At 44.4% G+C, this 19,015-nt stretch overlaps 1 protein-coding gene across 4 annotated transcripts; it reads left to right on the top strand.

The window, feature by feature from the left end:
• Positions 1–1,574: 1,574 nt before the first annotated feature.
• Positions 1,575–17,387, top strand: nrf1 (nuclear respiratory factor 1). Of its 4 annotated transcripts, none has more exons than XM_056424901.1 (13): positions 1,575–1,664; positions 4,272–4,392; positions 4,577–4,721; positions 5,672–5,786; positions 5,950–6,076; positions 6,230–6,370; positions 8,742–8,900; positions 9,414–9,626; positions 9,729–9,827; positions 10,096–10,250; positions 13,431–13,552; positions 16,101–16,142; positions 16,277–17,387. In XM_056424901.1, the coding sequence occupies exons 2-13, from the start codon at positions 4,315–4,317 to the stop codon at positions 16,435–16,437; spliced, it is 1,557 nt and encodes a 518-aa protein (XP_056280876.1). In that variant the 5' UTR covers positions 1,575–1,664; positions 4,272–4,314; the 3' UTR covers positions 16,438–17,387. The 4 variants fall into 4 exon arrangements, with proteins under 4 accessions (XP_056280876.1, XP_056280880.1, XP_056280879.1 ...); XM_056424904.1 differs by lacking the exon at positions 1,575–1,664 and adding an exon at positions 2,378–3,978; XM_056424902.1 differs by lacking the exon at positions 1,575–1,664 and adding an exon at positions 2,378–4,063.
• Positions 17,388–19,015: the final 1,628 nt, after the last annotated feature.

Below are 19,015 nucleotides of genomic sequence, written 5' to 3'. Positions count from 1 at the left end.
GCAATGAGATTAAGGGGCTTTCACCTTCTAAATGTCTTTGACATCACTGCCACATAGTACCTGATTGGCTCTGAGTATGTGAAGCTATAAGAGAAGAGCAAATTAGGCCACTCATGGGAGTCTCTGTAAAATAGACCTAAATATGATAGCCAGTCGGTGGCCAGTGTATTAGTGCAGCCAGCTGAAACAATGTAGTCTCTTACAACAGCCCTGCCACTCATCCTAATGTTTCATTCTTACAACTCTTTGAGAGATGAGTTGATTCGACTTTCATGATCATTTTTTGAGGCTGAAGTTGTGTTATACTGGTGTTTCTATTCATGTTCAACCCCATTTATATGAATGAGGGTAGGCTAAATATCAATAGAACTTTCTCTATAAAGCAGTACAAACTGCAGCTTCCAAAATAATCATAAAGTTTCTCCAAAATAGTTTTGACTACCTTTACCTTGTTATGCACCAGAGTGTAACAGTACTTATTATCATCTGCTAGAATAGAAACATTGTTTTTAACAGAAACGCTATTGACCTCTACAAAAGGCCTGAATGATACAGGTGTTGCTAATTGGGGTAATTGTAAAGTTTGTTTTGAGCCAGCGTTATTTGCTCTTTTGTCAGCAATTCATTAATTAAGACATTAATATAATTCAACAATAACTCGACATAACTGACATCAACTGTTTTTGTTTCTGTTTTTGTTGTGTGAAAGTATCCCGACAAGCAGATACCTTTACGGTCTCTCCCGCGCTTCAGTCGAGTTCAGAGTGTCAGTGGAAAGGGGCGTGGTCTCCCAGATCTTATGTGGCGTTCAATAACTGTCGGAAATATAATATATTAATTTATGGCGCATGAATGACCAATATGCATTTAATATGAAATCGCAATCACTATGATACGAATAGAGAAACGTAGAAATAACCCTTTTAAAGTTTCAATGCATTATATAAGCACGGTAAAATGATTATTGTGCATGAAGTGAAGGCTTATATACAAAAACACTCGCTATTCTTTGCCTAAACATCTGTGGTTCACATTTTTGATGTTGCCTCTCTATATCACTAATATTGTACCTTTAAATAATGGATATTGCATTGGCTTGGCAACAACTGCTAACACTTCCAAGAATATATATATTATTATTTTGACATTCCTTAATATGTGCAACTACAGCATCGGTAGAACAAAGTATTACATTAAACACTATTTATAATTCTAACGCATTTTATCTGACTATTCCGTTCCGTCAACATACGCAGTGCATCCATCGGCGCAATGTGTCTTTTTTGGCGAAACGAAAGGAATGAACAACCCTTTATAATAGTGTGTTTATCTACAGTCTTTTAGCTAAAGGAGCTTCACAAATATGCCCGAACGAATGTGTGCATCTTGACGAAACGAAAGGAATGAACAACCCTTTATAATTGTGTGTTTCTCTACAGTCTTTTAGCAAAAGGAGCTTCACAAATACGCCCGAACGAACGCGTGCATCGTGACCGTGTGAGTGTGAGGCTCGGGACGAGCACCTGAAGGCACCACGAGTGCAGATCACTGTTGTGTGCGGGGCTACGCGTCGTGTTTGCTGCTGCCTCCCCTCTGTCGGCCATTAGAGCTCGGTTCCATCCCCACTGTACCGCGCAGGCCCGAAGCAGCGCAGCCGCTCTGAGGTTAGTGCCCTACCGCGCAATCTCCATCTATTTCAGCCCCGGCGCAGCCGCACCATCGAGCCCGGCAGCGCTCGGTGGCGAAAGATGCAGATTGTTGTGATGTTGACCTGCAACGCGGTTTTGACGCATTTCTGGCTTATTTTGCGAGGAATCATGTTTCTTACAACAAGCTCATAAAGAGTAGAATAGCTGTGCGTGACGCGCAGGCCGCTGGGCCCGTCGTAGCGCTGTGTTTTGTTTCGTATTGCGCGGGTTTCGTGTGCTAGCTTGCTGTGTTTTGCAAACCGGGTTTCGCTGGCCGCCTTTTTCTGTTGCACGCTGAATTTAATTCCGTTCGGCGTCCCGACGTCGGGAAGGTGTTGCTGTTCACGATCACAGCTAATGTCCATTCAGGGTTACCGACGCTGCACCGCCAAATAGTTCGCTAGCTAGCATATTAGCCAAATGTATGACATTGCTAGCTTAGCTCTGTTTGGTAGTCGTTGTCAGCCCCGGCGGCACGTCTGCTAACGTTGCTGCACCGTTCGAGCTGCAATGTTGCTGTGTTTGATGCAGATGTTTAATCCGGGTTGTTTCTTACTGGATACGAGGGAATGGCTGTGTTTGTGGACCATGGGTTAGGATTAAACGCCAATGTTATTGTGGGCTCGTGCACCATCCCATTGATCCAACCCACAGTGTGTGTGTGTGTGTGTGTGTGTGTGTGTGTGTGTGTGTGTGTGTGTGTGTGTGGTTGTTGGAGGGGATGTTGCATGCCAACAAACATGTGTTTGTCAACAATGTCCCTGTCCAAGTCTCTGTGATAGAACACCAGTGTTTGTGACAGATCTGTTGGAAATGCATGATCCAAATTGCAGCTGCACAGCATGGATACATTGAACACGTGATCCACATACATTCAATTGATTCAAGTGTGTCTACATTGACCCTGTATTGATAGATCCTAAGTGGACAAAAGCATATTGTATTTGTCTGTGTATGTTAAGTTTAACGTGATTTTCAACCCTCTGTCAGACTACAATACACACACACACACACAGATGCTCCTCGCCAGTGATTAAAGAGACACGTCCACTGTCTCAGACTGACTGCATTTAGACATGCTTACTACTTACTTATTAACTTTCAGAAATTCACATTCGAATGATTTTAATCTTAAGTATTTAAGTAGTGCGACTCAGCCTATATTAATGTGTTGAATGCTGTTTTGTAAATTAATTTCTTGTGAAACCTATGATTTACATATAATAAATTGGAACGTGAAACATCTGCATGCTTTGATCACTGTTGTTATCCCAAATAATATTCTCTATTGACGCAGTAGGAAGTCATCTAGGGGCAGAGCAGCAGTTCGTGTAGTCGGGCAAGAAGCACAACGATGAATACACGCATATTTGTTAAATATTGATAAACACATGTGTGGCAATGTTTGACAATTGTTGTGGAATAATGTACACAAATCTCCTGTGAAATAAATAGCAATGATGGCAGCTGGGCATTTTCGTAGTTTGGTAAATATATTGCTTAAGTTTAATGGTCCTAATTCCGTGAATTTGCATTCATGATGCACTGGATTTCACATCGATATATACAACATATTTGCAGATTAATGTACCAGGCAATATGTCTGATTAATTGATATTTAATTACAGTTATGTCTGATCAGAATGACATAGCTATGTCATCATATGATTATAAACACATCTTCCAATATAGATGATGGTAGATTTTGAGGACATGTTGCATCATCATCCATCCAGTAGCTTCCGCTTATCCGAGACGGGGCGCGTGTGTTTCAGACACCCTTCTTCTTCCCAGCAACGCTTTCCAGCTCCTGGGGAACCAAGAGGCCAGACGAGATATGTAATCTGTCCAGTGTGTTCTGGGTCCACCCCGTCTCGTTGGACGTGCCTGGAAAACCTTATAAGGAAGGCGTCTCGGAGACATCCTGATCTAATGCCAGGACCAACTCAGCTGGTCCCTTTCGCCACTAAGGAGCAGCGGCTCGACTCGGAGCTCTCTCCGGATGTCTGAGCTGCTCACCCAATCTCTAAGACCCATCTGCAAAAAAACAGTGCTGCAATTCTGAGGGTCCCAAACCAGACACTCTCCTGGGGTGACGAGGGACAACCCTGGCGAGGCAAACATGCACTTGAAGCTTGATTTTGTGCCGAGTATCCGGACACAGTTCTCACTTATCTTCTCATACAAGGACCGTATGGCTTGTAGCAATGACCCAGGTACCCTGTCTTCCCACATGGCTCCCTAGACTGGATGGGTGCACCCCCATGACCCCTGGAACAGACCTGCAAGGGTAAAGAGCTGGTCCACTGTCTCCTTTTTAACAATGGGAACCACCACCCCTGTCCGCCACTCCACAGGCATGCAGTGACCTTTCAGTTAAGACAGCCCACCAATGTCATCATTGTGCGTATGCAATAATATACATCTGCTACGGTGTCTATTAATAGCCAATGAAGCAGGAATTACTCCCCAATACGAGTTTTGTGCCAACAATGAATAGATGAAATTGACTCCGGCACCATTAAAGGGTAAACAACAGTTCCTGTCGTTATCTTATGCTGCATCTCTTCTTTTTCTCCTCAGTCTTTGTACCGTGGATCCAGCTGTGTAGACCAGGTGGCCAATAATGGATGAGCACGTCATTCACCAGACGGAACACATGACCACCATCGAGGCCAGCGCCGTCAGCCAACAAGTTCATCAGGTGCACTTATCAACAGAATCGTTAGACAGTGGGAATCAGGGAAATGGAAGAGACGGACATCCTTCTTCCTATTATTCACAAGATATTGAAACTATTTTTACAGCTTGTTAAATTGGTAGACCAGTAGAGAAAGAACAACTCAGATGATTTAATCCCATTCTACTTGGATCGTCACTTTGTACAGGTACATGTGGCCACCTTTACGGAAGCATCCATGATGAGCGCTGACGAGGACTCGACGTCTTCGCCAGATGATGATCCATACGACGACACGGACATCCTCAACTCGGCTGGCACTGATGAGATCACCGCACACCTGGCGGCCGCAGGTACATCTAGACCAGGGGTCAGGAACCTTTTTGACTGGGAGAGCCAGAAAAGCCAACTATATTTATGCAGGTGACTTTTTCTTTGCTCCGCCCCGATGCGCGCACATACGCCGGCATCGGAGCTCTGCAGCGCGAGACGGCGAGCCGAGAAGTGTTAACGCGACACGTAGAGACAGAATGACATGCTGCTGTGTAGAGACGATCAATAACAGACGTTTAGTTTAATAAAAGAACAAGGACGTCTTTAAGAAAAGGGACTTTAAATTACTTCTGCTGTAATCTGGCGCGATAGAGAAAATTACAGGGGGGCGGGCTGAGATTTTTTTTTTTTAACTCAAAATTGTCTGGGAGCCATATGCCGTCACCGGAAGAGCCTTATATGGCTCGCGAGCCATAGGTTCCCGACCCCTGATCTAGACTCTACCCAGTAGCGAGAAGCCACGCTTTTGGTGGATCCACGTGAGTGGGAGTGGGATTTATTTGATAAGAAGCATCTAAAAACACTGATGGAGGTTTCCCAACTAGTGTCTGGCAGACAAGCGGATAAGTCTGTCTTGCATCTCTGATGAATTCTGCTCATCCAGTAAAACATCCAGAGCCACCTCAGTTCAGTGTAATGCATTTGAGTGAACAACAGGTGGCGGCAGCGGCCTGTTTTGTAGAGGCAGTGCGCTGCTGTCTTGCCTTCCATCAAGCTACTGATGGTGCTTTTTATTTTCTCTTTCAAGTCGTTAAGGGACAAAATGGAGCCAGTTAGACACAGTTTCATCCTTTAAAAAATAAATACGTGTTCAAGTCTAAACCAAAAAAAGAAGATTCAATTGCGCAGGCTGTACATTATTGAAAGCTCATATCAGAGAGGCATTCAGAGAAAGTCTAGACAATATCCTTCATTCTGATTACTAGCCTCTAATTTTACTAACAATACAAACACGATCTCTCTCTCTCAGGGCCAGTAGGCATGGCAGCCGCTGCTGCCGTGGCAACCGGAAAGAAAAGAAAGAGGCCTCACGTCTTTGAGTCCAACCCCTCCATCCGCAAGAGGCAGCAGACCCGTCTGCTCAGGTGAGCTTCAGACAGCAATAGACCAAAAGTCCCCGATAGCTCCACCATGTATTTTCCTATAGTATATCACTTACAGAACCTACGATTCTTGTTCACTCTCAGACAGAGTTGGGGCTGTACTGTGACTGTGAACCAGGAGGTTGATGATGTCGTGTGCTTACAGGAAACTCCGAGCCACCCTGGACGAGTACACCACCAGAGTGGGCCAACAGGCCATCGTACTTTGTGTCTCTCCCTCCAAACCCAACCCTGTGTTCAAGGTGTTTGGCGCCGCTCCTCTGGAGAACGTGGTGAGTGTTGCAGTCGGCCGTTATTTCCACTGATTTGTCTTTTTCGATTGTCTAAAGGGAAGTCAACCCCTCATCTGTTGATTTGATCAACAATTATCAAATGTCTACAGCACTGAACTAAAACTGTGCCACAACTGTTTTTCTACCCTCCAGGTGAGGAAGTATAAGAGCATGATGTTGGAGGATCTCGAGAACGCCCTGGCTGAACATGCCCCCGCTTGTGGAGACCTGGCCTCAGAGCTGCCCCCCCTCACGATTGATGGGATACCTGTCTCTGTGGACAAAATGACCCAGGTCAGGCTCAATATATATATACATAATATGGTCCATTAAACAGCTGTTCCTTTGTCGAAACAACCAAGTCCAAAACTCCCTCTTGGTGTCTGAGGCGCAAACAAATGTGTCCACAGTCCCAGCAGAGGGCACCAGATGGCAACAAATCAGCATCACAGTTTGCGGTTCATGTTCGTTGTGAGTTCAGCGCGAAATCGTATATGAATCGAGGTTAAACATGAGATTTCCGCTGTTTTTACATGACCATCAGTGTCACTGGATTAGTTTGATTCTTTCTGTGTTTAATCAGCAATTATTTCTAGAATACTTGTCTACATTTTCTTCGACATTGTTATTCAGGCCGGCAGTGTGCTTGATGCAGAGGCATTGCCGTCATGTGAAAACAGGCCACGTCTCCTTCTCCAGTGTTCAGTGAGAGGATGTGCAGAGTCCCCTGATCTCGGTTGAGCGTACACTGCAGCATTAGCACCATCGGCAGCTTGAGTACTCTCTCCACCCGAGGGAACCCGGCTTGTTTACTCTTCCATCCCAGGGCTGCTGACGCGTTCTCGGGATCGTAGTCGGAGTAGCCGGCATGACAGTGGCCCTCAGAGACGGTCCTCCTCGCGCCTGGGAGCACGGCAGCCAATACCAGGGCCTGGTGGGTCCTCGGAGGGCAGGTGTTGGTTTGTGCTTGTTTTTCTGGAGGTTGTAGGATGAGATTATCATGAGTAACATGTTGCCTCACTCAGCTTGGCCAAGCCAGGTGGAAAGGCATCGAGGTGAATGTTTTTTTTCAGAGGCACGTGTGCTTCAAGTGTTGGAGACGGGATGTCGTCCAGTCATTGGAAAGGATGATCGACGTTGGAAAGTGTGAAAATGAGAACTCGGCAATGAAAGGGAGCTAATTCAGACCATGCGCTCCTCATCCTCATCTGGAAGGCCTTACTGTCGTCTCTGCAGACGTCTGCAATATGTTTAACGAAGCTAAAGAAACCCAGAGGGAGGTTCAGTCACGCTGGCAGAGGCCAGTCCGATATATGGAGCATCTGTAGCAGGTGATCCTGGGTCTAGTCTGAGCCCATAATCACCCCCTAGCCTTGTTAGGACCAGGGACTCGGCAACATAGCCGCCTTCCTAAATGCTGATTGAACCATTGCTTGGCGGATTAGAATAGGAAGGGGGGTGGAGTGGTGGGTGCGAGCACAAGATGCCACTTAACTCACTCGCCACTGTAATTAGGCCATCTGGCCGAGCACACATGCAATCCACACACATTCACACATAGATGAGCCACAGGTGGAAATGCAAGCATCTTTTTGCCGCTAAATCCGTCTTTCTGGGGTTAATCCAAGTTGTGTTGGCTCAAGTGAAGCCCCGTTACTGAACCCACCGGATGTGTTGTTCCAAAGACGGTTTGATTAAGTATCGACCATCCATTTTCTATCGAGATCCAATTCGTCACATCTTTGTGGAAAGGTTGTTTATGAGTTTTTAAAAAACTGGCGGTTGGAGAGATGGATTTATTTCTCCCAGAACCAAATTTAGCCTATGATGTCAAGGCAGGCAGACGCTGCAGTGCCTCATTGTGCAATATAATCCCCCGGCGATGCTCGCATATATAGGACACTGAGGACATTGGCACTAAACCCCACGCTTGTTCTGGAAGTGGTGATGGGGGGGGTGGATCGGCATGCCACCCAGCGCCACACGGGAAGTATGTCTGCTGGCTGATCAATAGCAAGCAAATCAGATTAGTTTAAATAGCAGCAGATAAATGTTTCTGATTCTGATTTTGAAATATCGCTAGTAGCCCCAAAAATCTGATAACTTCCTCTTTTACAATGAGTGATAGCCCTGGCCATGAAGAATGGACTATTTGAGTAACGGTCTCTTGACTCCGGACGAAGCAATTAGCCAACGATTAGTCGTCTACCGTTGCTTTTTTTAGTTCCAACGGCCTGCACTCAAGACGCTTGGCTCCCTGACTTTATTGTTTGTGAATGATGCAGTCAATTTGCAATAATAAAAAAAACAAAGTCTTTAGATAAGTCCATCATTTTAGTTGGACATTGATTTTATTTTTCGCGATATTGGCCTGCTTAACCTGGTTCATACTCTGTGGGGACACGGTGACTGCTGAACTGTGTCGGTTCACCCCTTATGTTCCCGTGACACGGCCATAGATTGGTCCGTTAATAAACACGATCGCATTGTTCCCCTTTTTAGAAAGCCTGTTTCTATTTGCAGGCCGTGACCAACTCGGCACCCGTCAGCGGGTTCCCGATCAATACGCTCCTCCCGCTGCCTGCTCAAGGGCGTGTGAGCTCACGTGGGTCCACTTTGGAGTTTGGGTGTCCGTGTCATCTCTTTTCTCCCCCTTTTTCCTCAGGCCCAGCTGCGAGCGTTCATCCCTGAAATGCTTAAGTACTCGACGGGCCGAGGGAAGCCCGGCTGGGGCAAGGAGAGCTGCAAGCCGCTGTGGTGGCCCGAGGACATCCCCTGGGCCAACGTCCGCAGTGACGTCCGCACAGAGGAGCAGAAGCAGAGGGTGAGCGAAATACTGCGGTGATGAAATCCCGTGTTGATTCTTTGCAGGGAAGTTGCTTTGTAGCCCCTCCTCCTTTTAAATTGCATTTGTTCTCGATAAGCCTTGATCCATCCACTTTTCAGATGGGGCAAAATAATTAACAAGCGAGAGATTCGGTCCCAAGATCAACATTGGGAGTCCGAACAATTTGCCATATTAACCCTCCTGTTACCTTCACATTTACTGACATATTTTACCCTTGGTGTCAATTTGACCACAGCAATTAAAACCTCCAGAAAATTATTAGAATTAATATTGTTTCCCAAGTTTAAGTGTGAGGTACTTTATGTTTGTTTGTTGACTACCTAAATAGCCCTTTAAATATATAAAAAAGTTGATATTTCTTATGTTTGACACAGTGAAAAACAGCCTGGGGTCAAATTGACCCCAAAGAACACCGACGTTAAACATTGAATGGGGTCAAATTGACCCTAAAGGTGACAGGAGGGTTGACTTGTGTTTATGCTTCCCAAGGTGTCTTGGACGCAGGCGTTGCGGGCCATCGTGAAGAACTGCTACAAGCAGCATGGCCGCGAGGATCTGCTGTACGCCTTTGAAGATCACATCACCACGACAACCACCACCCATCACCATATGACCACCGCGCAGACCATCGCTCACCTCGTGCCCCAACAAACGGTGGTGCAGACCGTCAACAACCCCGACGGAACGGTCTCGCTCATCCAGGTACATTTTAGTGCTTGTGCACTTTGACGCATCACAATGGGTTTTCAGCCATTCGTCCATTCGGGTGGATTTTCTTTCTCGACTGCACCCTCTTTCTCTCAGGTCGGCACAGGACACACAGTCGCCACCTTGGCAGACGCGTCGGAGCTGCCCGGTGTGACGGTTGCGCAGGTCAACTTCACCACCGTGACTGATGGAGAGGTACAACCTCATGCACACGACACACACCGCAAACCACTTGTGTATTACTGCAGCGCACACAGACTGTCGTCGTAAACTCCAAATCAACTACTTCCTCAGCATAATCAGTGCGGTGTGTAAAGCTTGGGAGCTGTCCGTTCAGCACCACAGCATCAAAACACATGCCAGATGGCCAATAATCCACTCAGTCAGTTTCATGCAATCTGTGTCACCCAACCTCAGATACTCATTTTTTTTCCTTGTGAAATTATATATTTTCCCTCTGCAGGTGGAGCAGAACTGGGCCACCCTCCAGGGCGGCGAGATGACAATTCAAACCACTCACTCGGAGGCCACGCAGGCAGTAGCGTCCCTGGCTGAAGCCGCGATAGCTGCGAGTCACGAAATGCATCCCGGGGCCACGGTCACAATGGCTCTCAGCAGGTGAGGCTGGGAGACGGCTGTCGGGGAACAAGGCTGTTAAAGATCTCGGTGTTATTCAGGTGGCTTTCACTTTGTATGGCTGAGGGCAACATTGGAAAGGAAGGAGAGTATATTCACCTTCGCATTCGAGAATGCGGAAGGTTATGTTTTGATCGCTGTGTATTTATTTATTTGTATGCGTGCGTGTTATTCTCATAACTCAAAAAGTATTAAACCGAATCGCATGAAATTTGGTGGGATGATTGGTTATTATCCGGGGACCATTTGGTTAGATTTTGGGATCGTTCGGGTCAAAGGTCAAGGTCATGAAAAGGTCAAAATCTTCTTTTTACCATAGCGCGGTCAATTTTTATCCAATTGGCATGCAACTAATGCCAAAATGTTCATAATTCAATGCCCAATCCCGTGATATATGACGTCATAATGACCACAATATCAAGTTACATCGATTTACAGTTCCCCACACTCTCATGCCAAGTACCAAAAAAGTGGCTGCGGCGAAGGTATGCGCTCTACTGAGTGCCCGTTCTAGTTATTTTGTGTGTGTGTGGGGGGGGGTCAAGAGATTGTAAATGTTCATGGTCAATTCAGTTATTACTTGATAAATTAGTGCGATTTAGTTCTTTGAATATTCAAGTTTCAAGTTTTATTCTTATTTGGAGAATGCTTGTCACTATTTTTGAGTTTTATTGACACCATAAGATCTTATAGATCTCAAATGCATCTTTTGCTAGTATCCTCAGCTCACAAATGTTACCTCTTCACACTTGTGTAACAGAGGAAACTCTCGCATGAAGCTGTCGCTGTCGAATCGTACACACCTTTTTACTTTACACCTACTGTACGGTTTACTGACAGAAGCCTCAAGGGCGTTCAGTCACTGGCGGTGGAGCCAGGCAGCCATGAGAATGGCACAAGTGTCATGGCAGGTCACCGGGGTCCCCTGGAGGACGAGGCCACTGCCTCTCATCCGAGTTCAGCATCTAATTAATTAGCCTGTCGCTTTTATAGAGGCGGGGTTCACAATTGGATGAGCTCGTGGCTCCGTACGGTTTTGTTTACTAAAATGTCTTAAATGCTTGCTTACACATCACATTGAGAGCATGTACTTGTTCCTGTAATTTAAGGGCTGAGAGTTGAGGATACAGTATGCTGATCTTTGGAAATGCAGCCCCTCTAGTAATCGAAGATGCACTGGGCTTGTTGTTGGTGTCATGCTTTTCTGGAGGGAAATCAGCGACACACGATCCTATTCAGATGGGATCGACCACGTGATCTTAAATGATGTCCCATGGAGGGCCACGTTTCTGCAGCATCTGATTTCACTGCAAGAATACAGCAGGTTGAACGTGTGCTCGTGATGACTATAATGACTTTGTGGTCTTTAAGCCGCAACTCAACTCTGCAGCGCTCTCGCTTGCTGTCGACACTTCAATTCAGTTTATTTGTATAGCCCAATTTCACAAATTACAAATGTGTCTCGTAGTGCTTTACAATCTGTACACATAGACATCCCTTCCCCATCGACATCTTCGATGTTCATGATATGTCATATTGTCAGTAAAGGTTTTAACTGGCCAGATTAGTCAGTCGGACTTGCTGAGGCGCTAACGCGTTTGCTGGTTTTTTTTCCGCCGCAGTCGTGTCGAGGCAATCATTTCATATGTGTATGGGTATGTCCCATTGGGGCTTGTTACCTGGACCCACCTGAGTCCCTTTTCCTCAACCCCCTCCCCTCCCCTGTTTACCTGCGTCAAGCTACTCTGGGCTCTCTGCTCTGGAACATATTGTCTCTGCTTCCCATTTCCAGAGGGAGAATGGAGCCTCTTCCTCCCACTGTCTTTTCCGCCGAGTGGATGAAACCATCTCGTGTTCCGAAATGTAATGCGGCCGACTGCAAAACCGCAGACTGTATATAATAAGCGGACGTGGTCACCGTGATGTCACCCATTGGTTTGTGGACGGCCGTTTCGAAGCCTTTGGTCAGCTCCATCTTGGCTTTCCGCAACCAGAAGTGGTACGAGAGGCTAAATACAACTAAACGCTGACTAGAACCTTTTTTAGGCAACCAAAAATGGACTTAAATGAACTAAAAACACCGTGAAAGAGGTAAAGTTCTCAGATGAAATCATCTAGAGCTGCCAACGCTGTCCGAGAGACCTGTCAATCATAAAGTGGCCACGCCCTAAACTAAGCGCTCCCTGCTTTATCCTCTGTTTTACTCTGAATGGGACCATCATTTACTCATCAACATCATGCTGCATTGAATAATCTATAAACTCATGTTTACAATGTTTATACAAAATGTTTAACAATATAACGTCAATAATAATCGTTAAATATCTGTATTTCAAGGGTCTATAACAACTATTTTACCAATGTTGCAAGATTTTACTGCTATTATCTCGCCGGACAGCATCCAGACGGTTGCCGTTCACTTGCAACAGAGCGAGCGCATCATTGCCGCTTACTGTCTCCGTCTGTACTCTCCTGGCTCCGCCTCCTCTTATCTGACCATCTGAAGTTGTATCTCAGATGTGATTATCAGCCAAGCTGTGAACAGTTCCACGTTATTTCATAACGAAGCTGGTGCGATAATAGGCTTGTGGTAATTCCACTGGGTGGATCTGGTCAATAAAACTGCTTTGTTAGACGCGGAGCACCTGGCCTTTTGGGAGATGTGACAGATTCTCCATAAGTCCCGACTAGAAAAGCCTCTTACAGCTCATACAGTCCGACCACTTCACCCCACGTCTCTATAATAACACTTGCCTTTGTGAGCTGACATGTGAATGTGTGTGTGTGTGTGTGTGTGTGTGTACTTTGCTTTGTACCCGGAAGCTTCAGACAGGACTCGTACGGTCATGGAAAACCAGGAAAAGTCATGGAATTTTAAAATGGTCATTTCCAGGCCTGGAAAAGTCATGGAAAAAACTTAAATCATAAAAGTTTTGGAAAAGTCATGGGAATTTGTTATAATTTACGCCGAGTTTGAAATATTTAACATGTTTTTTAAAGAAAGACGCTCAAAATATAAGCCGGCATTTTCTACATTTGTCATGTTTATACCGAGATTCCAGTTTGGTCATGGAAATTTGGTTTAAAGTCATGGAAAAGTCCTGGAAATCCACTGTTCAGAGTACATCCGTCTTTTGATGTTGTTTTTACTGTGTGTTGCAGTGAGGCAGCGGCCCATGCTGTTGCGACGTTGGCAGAAGCCACCCTACAAGGCGGAGGGCAGATTGTCCTGGCAGAGACGGCCGCTGCTGTTGGGGCACTGGCAGGGGTTCAAGATGCCACAGGTACATGTCCACCAATGGTGTTGTCAACAAGCAGAATACAGCACACACAGTCTACAGTCTCTTTGGTTGTTGTCTAATGCACCAGATGATAACTTGGTAAAGCACCAGCTCTGCGTGTCTGAAAATCACTCCTTTATTCACAACTCCCTGTATAATAAGACACAAATGTAAATATCTATATTTATTTTGGTCAGTTATATCAAGATATTTTTAACCCTCCTGTTACCTTCACATTTATTAACATATTTTACCCTCGGGGTCAATTTGACCCCAGCAATTAAAACCTCCAGAAAATTATTAGAATTAATATTGTTTCCCAAGTTTAAGTGTGAGGTACTTTATGTTTGTTTGTTGACTACCTAAACAGCCCTTTAAATATATAAAAAAGTTGATATTTCTTACTGCATTCACTGCTGTGGCAATGGGTATCTACTGGGATTGGACCAGTTTATAATGGTCCTTGTTGGATTGCATTGACCAAAGAAGAGTATCTGAATGTAAAGGTACCGCTGGTCAGTGATCGACATCAGAGTGTACGCCGCTAATCCGAAGATGATGACTGAATGTAGACTAGAAATATTCCATGTGAATGGATATTAAAATGAAACTAAGCGTGCAATACAGAACATATTGAGTTATGTTTTCTGGCCTTTCCTGGTGTTGACCGTGACATGGCTTCTCATGGTCAAATAAGACTTAATGCCTTGGTCATTTGTGTGTCAATTGCTGGCTTATTGGCAATTATATTTTAAATGCAAATTATATTTTCTTTCTCACTTCAGTTTTTTTGGAAACTTATCATTTGCAATGATAAACAAAGGTTTAGTTCCACATATTTAATCATCTGTCAACCTTTTTTCTTATTTCTATCTTCTAGTAAGCACCATCCTACACTGGGATAAACACACACACACACACAACGACGACTCCAGGATCCTCAGGGGCCCCTAAGGAGGGCCAATCCTCTCCATTATCAGTCCGTGGTCTAATCACTGGCCCAGCTGTCAGCATGTTGTACATGCTGTACATTCACACATACACATGTCATTCAGGGAGACGCTTTGCTGTGGCAGAATGTTATAGTTTCTTTTATAATATACAAAACCAGAAACCAAATAGGCTATTAAATGGCATGAATCTTATTGGCAGCCTTTGGATGTTTCCGCTGGCTTAACAATTGAACTTCTTTAAGAAATCTGGTTCGTCAAAAATAAATAAAGTACATTAATAGCAGATGGCCCTCCAAAAATATGAACGGTGTATATTTGCGATACTAATGTACTTTTAAGAGCCTTTGTCGTTTGCCATCTCGCTTCCTGAAACTACGAGGAGTCATTTGGCTGCAACCGCTCGCTTAAGAACTAATGAAGCTGCCAAAGGCCGTCCTCCTCCTCCTGAGTATTGACCTTAGCTAATCACCGAAGTGCTCCGCCGTGGAGTGGAGAGCTCCGTTTGAAGTGCACCGGCTCAGACGACGCTGATTGGCTCGTGTCGTGACCCTTCGCTGACACAGGCATGCAGACACACACTAATGCAGGCCACACCACACACGGCCCTTAACGTCCAAGTAACCAGGTTGGAGTGGCCCAATGAGGCCCTTCACTCGGTTAACTGCCCTGCGTCCGTGCGCCGCTGGGCCCGGTGCCCTCGTCCCTAAGCGCTCCTCCATAATCATCGGCAGCGCAATCACCTGCGTCGGCAAAACTTCAGCCTGTCACAAATCACCGGGCGGCGGGCTGATCGAGGGGCCCACGTTTGAGGACCGGCGATTACAAGCCGGCCCAACGACGGGCACCTGAAATTGTGAAACGCGCGTTATATATTTTCGTCCTTTTTTGTTGTTGATTTTTTTCAGAATCTTTACATTTTGTAGGGACTGAAAGGATTCAAGTCCGGTGTCACGCTCGCGTTACCGGGAGCGGGCATTAGCCACTGCCATCTTGCAGGGTGGGGCAGAGGCCCGCCCACGTGGCCGCAGCAGTACGACAGGCACACGCACACAGCTGGGCATGGCCGCGCGGCGCTGAGAACGCTCCATCGGACCGGTCATCAGATGTACCGTCGCCGTAACGCGGCTGCCTCCTTTCACACGTAGTCTATTGGCGAGGTCACCTCCGGCCAAAGACGAATGATTATTTTCACCATTCATTACCTTTGCATTGAAAATGCGGACGGTTATGTTTTGATCGCCATTTATTTATTTGTATGCGTGTTACTCGCATAACTCAAAAAGTATTAAACCGAATCGCATGACATTTGGTGGGATGGTTGGTTATTATCCGGGGATCATTTGATTATATTTTGGGATTGATCGGGTCAAAGGTCAATATCAAGGTCATGAAAAGGTCAACATCTTCTTTTTACCATAGCACGGTCAATTTCTATTAAAATTTGCATGCAACTAATGCCAAAATGTTCATAATTCAATGCCCAATCTTGTGATATGCGAAGGTATGCGCTCTACCGAGTGCCCGTTCTAGTTAATATGTGAGTTACTTTTTCAGTCTATAAAATGTCAATGTGACATAGTTATGTTTGCATTTTCCAGACGCCACGGTGATGCTTTCAGGGCGCTGGTGTCATCCAAACGGTACAAAATGCTGCAAACGCAAGCAAACCTAGAATTATTTCAAAGAATTGATTGGTTATTTCAACTCTTTGCATCGAGGGTCACGGTGCTGCCGCGGTGTCTCAATCCAACTCCTCTCTGCTTCGTCCCCTCAGGTCTGGTCCAGATCCCCGTCAGCATGTACCAGACTGTCGTGACCAGCCTCGCCCATGGCAACCGGCCTGTCCAGGTTGCCATGGCACCGATCACCACGCGCATAGATAACACTATCACTTTGGACGGACAGGCAGTGGAGGTTGTGACTCTTGAACAGTGACAATTAAGGCCCTGGAAGGAGTAGGAGGCACTGAGCGGCCGCCGTGGGGATGTGTCATCCTGCTGTTTCCAGATCAACACGCTGTGTACAATGTCAAATATATTTTAAATGTACATCTGCAGGGGAAGTCGGAGTGAGTTATCAATGTGTTTACTATGTAAAGATATTGCTTTTGTTGGTGTAATTTTTCTCCCATTTAAGCTTCATGGTTATTTTTTTTTTTAGCTCTGTGATGTTGAGTATTTAGTATTTATTTCTTTACAATGAACCTTTACTTCAAAACGAAGATTAACCAAAAAGCCCGGAGGAAAGCCACTACTGCTTCACCCCACAGTGTGCAACGATCACTGTTATGAATTTTCGTCATTGTCTCTGCGCTTGACTGTTTGGTTTTTAGGATGCATTTACAATTCAGTGCCATGTCTGTTTCCTATACCCTTGATCCCTCTTCTAAATTTCACTGTTTCCACCTCGACCTAAAACTCCAGCATTTGAGCTCCCAGACATCGCTCACATTTAGATTATGACATTTTATGTTGAAATATCATCTTGTGTACTTTTCCCTTTGCTGTTTTAGTGTAGTCCGCGCACATGCCAAGATTTGTGAAGACTCAGGATTTACATCGAGCTGTTTTTTACTGCTGAGCTTTTGTCCTGAAGCAGCCACTTTGGATCCATTTATGTCCAGTGCATGGATAGGGGCACACCTCGCTATGTTATTTTTGTAACATGAACATGTATGTCACTGAGGACTTGTTGGATCACTGCATCACTTTGTATCTCACAGGAAGTTCATATACTTGGACCGGGGCTGCGGTATGTGTGATGCTAATATTAAATATCTTGCAACCAAACATTTGCTTGCCAAGAATCGACTTAGTTCAAAGCAGCTGTAACAGTTGGTTGTTCTCACCACTATTTAAAAAATAAAGTCCAGACTGTTTACCATTCCTTCACTTTCTCTCTTCACGTTTCGTACCCTGTGATCCGCCCTCGTCAAGGAGTCCCTTTCCTTCACTAGCCAGACAGTTGATGGACATATCCCATGATATACCACTATTGAGTTTTGACAGTATAAGAATCAAGTCTAATTTAAATTTTGAAAAAGACCATAAAGGAAAGAAATGTAAACATTAAGCCTCATTGATAAATTTGCTTTGTGTATATGTCTCATGAATCCTAACAGGATCCATAACTAGTGCATAACACAAAACAAACCTTTTTCCAGTAGCAGGTGGAGACCAAAACGGAGTTACAAAGGTTGAATATTGGTCATATATTTGCCAGATGTGTGTGTTGGTGTGCAAACAAGTGCATTTTTTCTTGTCTGCTCGATGTACAAGTAAACACATTAGCCATAACATCATAAACGTTATTTATTGGGTGATATATATTTTTGTCTGTACGTTTATCAATTTGTTTAGTTTGCATTTTCTTTAGCAAATAAATATTTCCAATTTGGGAGTTAGCTTGAACGTGGCCTGGACTTATTTCAATTAATTACCTTAATAGCAAAAGAGACATTCACATACAGGTAGGGTTTATTCCCTTTTTAAGGAGGTCCACATGTCTCTGCATTGTGTCAGGTAATGATGACATAGTTGCCATAAAACCCAATAACTTCCACACCCTCCTCTTCAACACCCCCACCTTCCCTGCTGTGACAAACCGGGCCATGATTACATCATAAGCTGCCTGAACCTCCTCTGCTGTAAAGCCTGGGATTTGCTTGCCGGGCCCTTCTGTTGCAGAGTAAAAGAGGGAGAGAAGTGTTCCGCTCTTCCTCCAGATTAAAGCGGAGGCAGGTTGCATTCACACAGATGAAAAGATCCCATTTTCCTTCTTGTTTTATTCTCTTTTCCATCTTTTTTATTTTATTTGGACCCCTTGTTTGGTTGAAAACACTCCAGCGTGTGTTGTTTGTCTTTGTTGGCAGGAGAAAATGTTGCATAATGTAATTAGTTGGAATGCTTCAGCAGTCCAACTATTGTTCTTGTCTTCTTTCTATCAACTTATTATTCTATTTCTTCCGTACCTTTTTCGTCCCTCTTTTAGTCCTTCATATATTCAGCTATTTGAACCATTCAAATATTACAAAATTCAGCTTCTTCAGGTATAGAGGGGAATGACTTTTCATATTTCAAATGTTTCAAATTTGTGTATATTTATATATATATATGTATTTATTTTTTTAATGTTCAGATAACCTTCAACTATTACTGTATATTTTCAGATATTTTTTATCTTTTCAAATTTTTCAATGATTAATATTTTTATGGAATAAATAATGAATGGGATCCAATGGTGGAAATCTTCAAATCCGCTTAAACTTGTTCAACTTTAAAATCTTACAATATCGGCTTACATTCAGCTAAAGAAACAATTCCACCTTTAAGATGTTGACAGAAGTGTTAGCTATAACTTTATCATTCAGCTTCTTTTGATAGCTCTTATAGTTATTTAACTGTCCCCGTTTTAGTTTCATGTGTTTTTCCGCTCCTTTTTTGTAACTTTTTTATAACCTTTCATACTTTTTTACTACTTTTTTACTTTTTTATATGGAGGTTAGTTTTATTGG

This window comes from Pseudoliparis swirei, chromosome 10, assembly GCF_029220125.1.
Source record: "Pseudoliparis swirei isolate HS2019 ecotype Mariana Trench chromosome 10, NWPU_hadal_v1, whole genome shotgun sequence".
Classification (NCBI taxonomy): domain Eukaryota; kingdom Metazoa; phylum Chordata; class Actinopteri; order Perciformes; family Liparidae; genus Pseudoliparis; species Pseudoliparis swirei.
Note: the sequence above shows the minus strand (reverse complement) of the source record. Positions and strands in the feature narration are given on the sequence as shown.

What these genes read in the sequence shown, in the direction of transcription:
- nrf1 (XM_056424901.1), top strand. Translation starts at nt 4,315, where the DNA reads ATGGATGAGCACGTCATTCACCAGACGGAACACATGACCACCATCGAG. An exon ending in CCACCGTGACTGATGGAGAG is followed by an intron (nt 9,828 to 10,095) that starts GTACAACCTCAT and finishes TTCCCTCTGCAG; the next exon opens with GTGGAGCAGAACTGGGCCAC. An exon ending in AGGGGTTCAAGATGCCACAG is followed by an intron (nt 13,553 to 16,100) that starts GTACATGTCCAC and finishes TGCATTTTCCAG; the next exon opens with ACGCCACGGTGATGCTTTCA.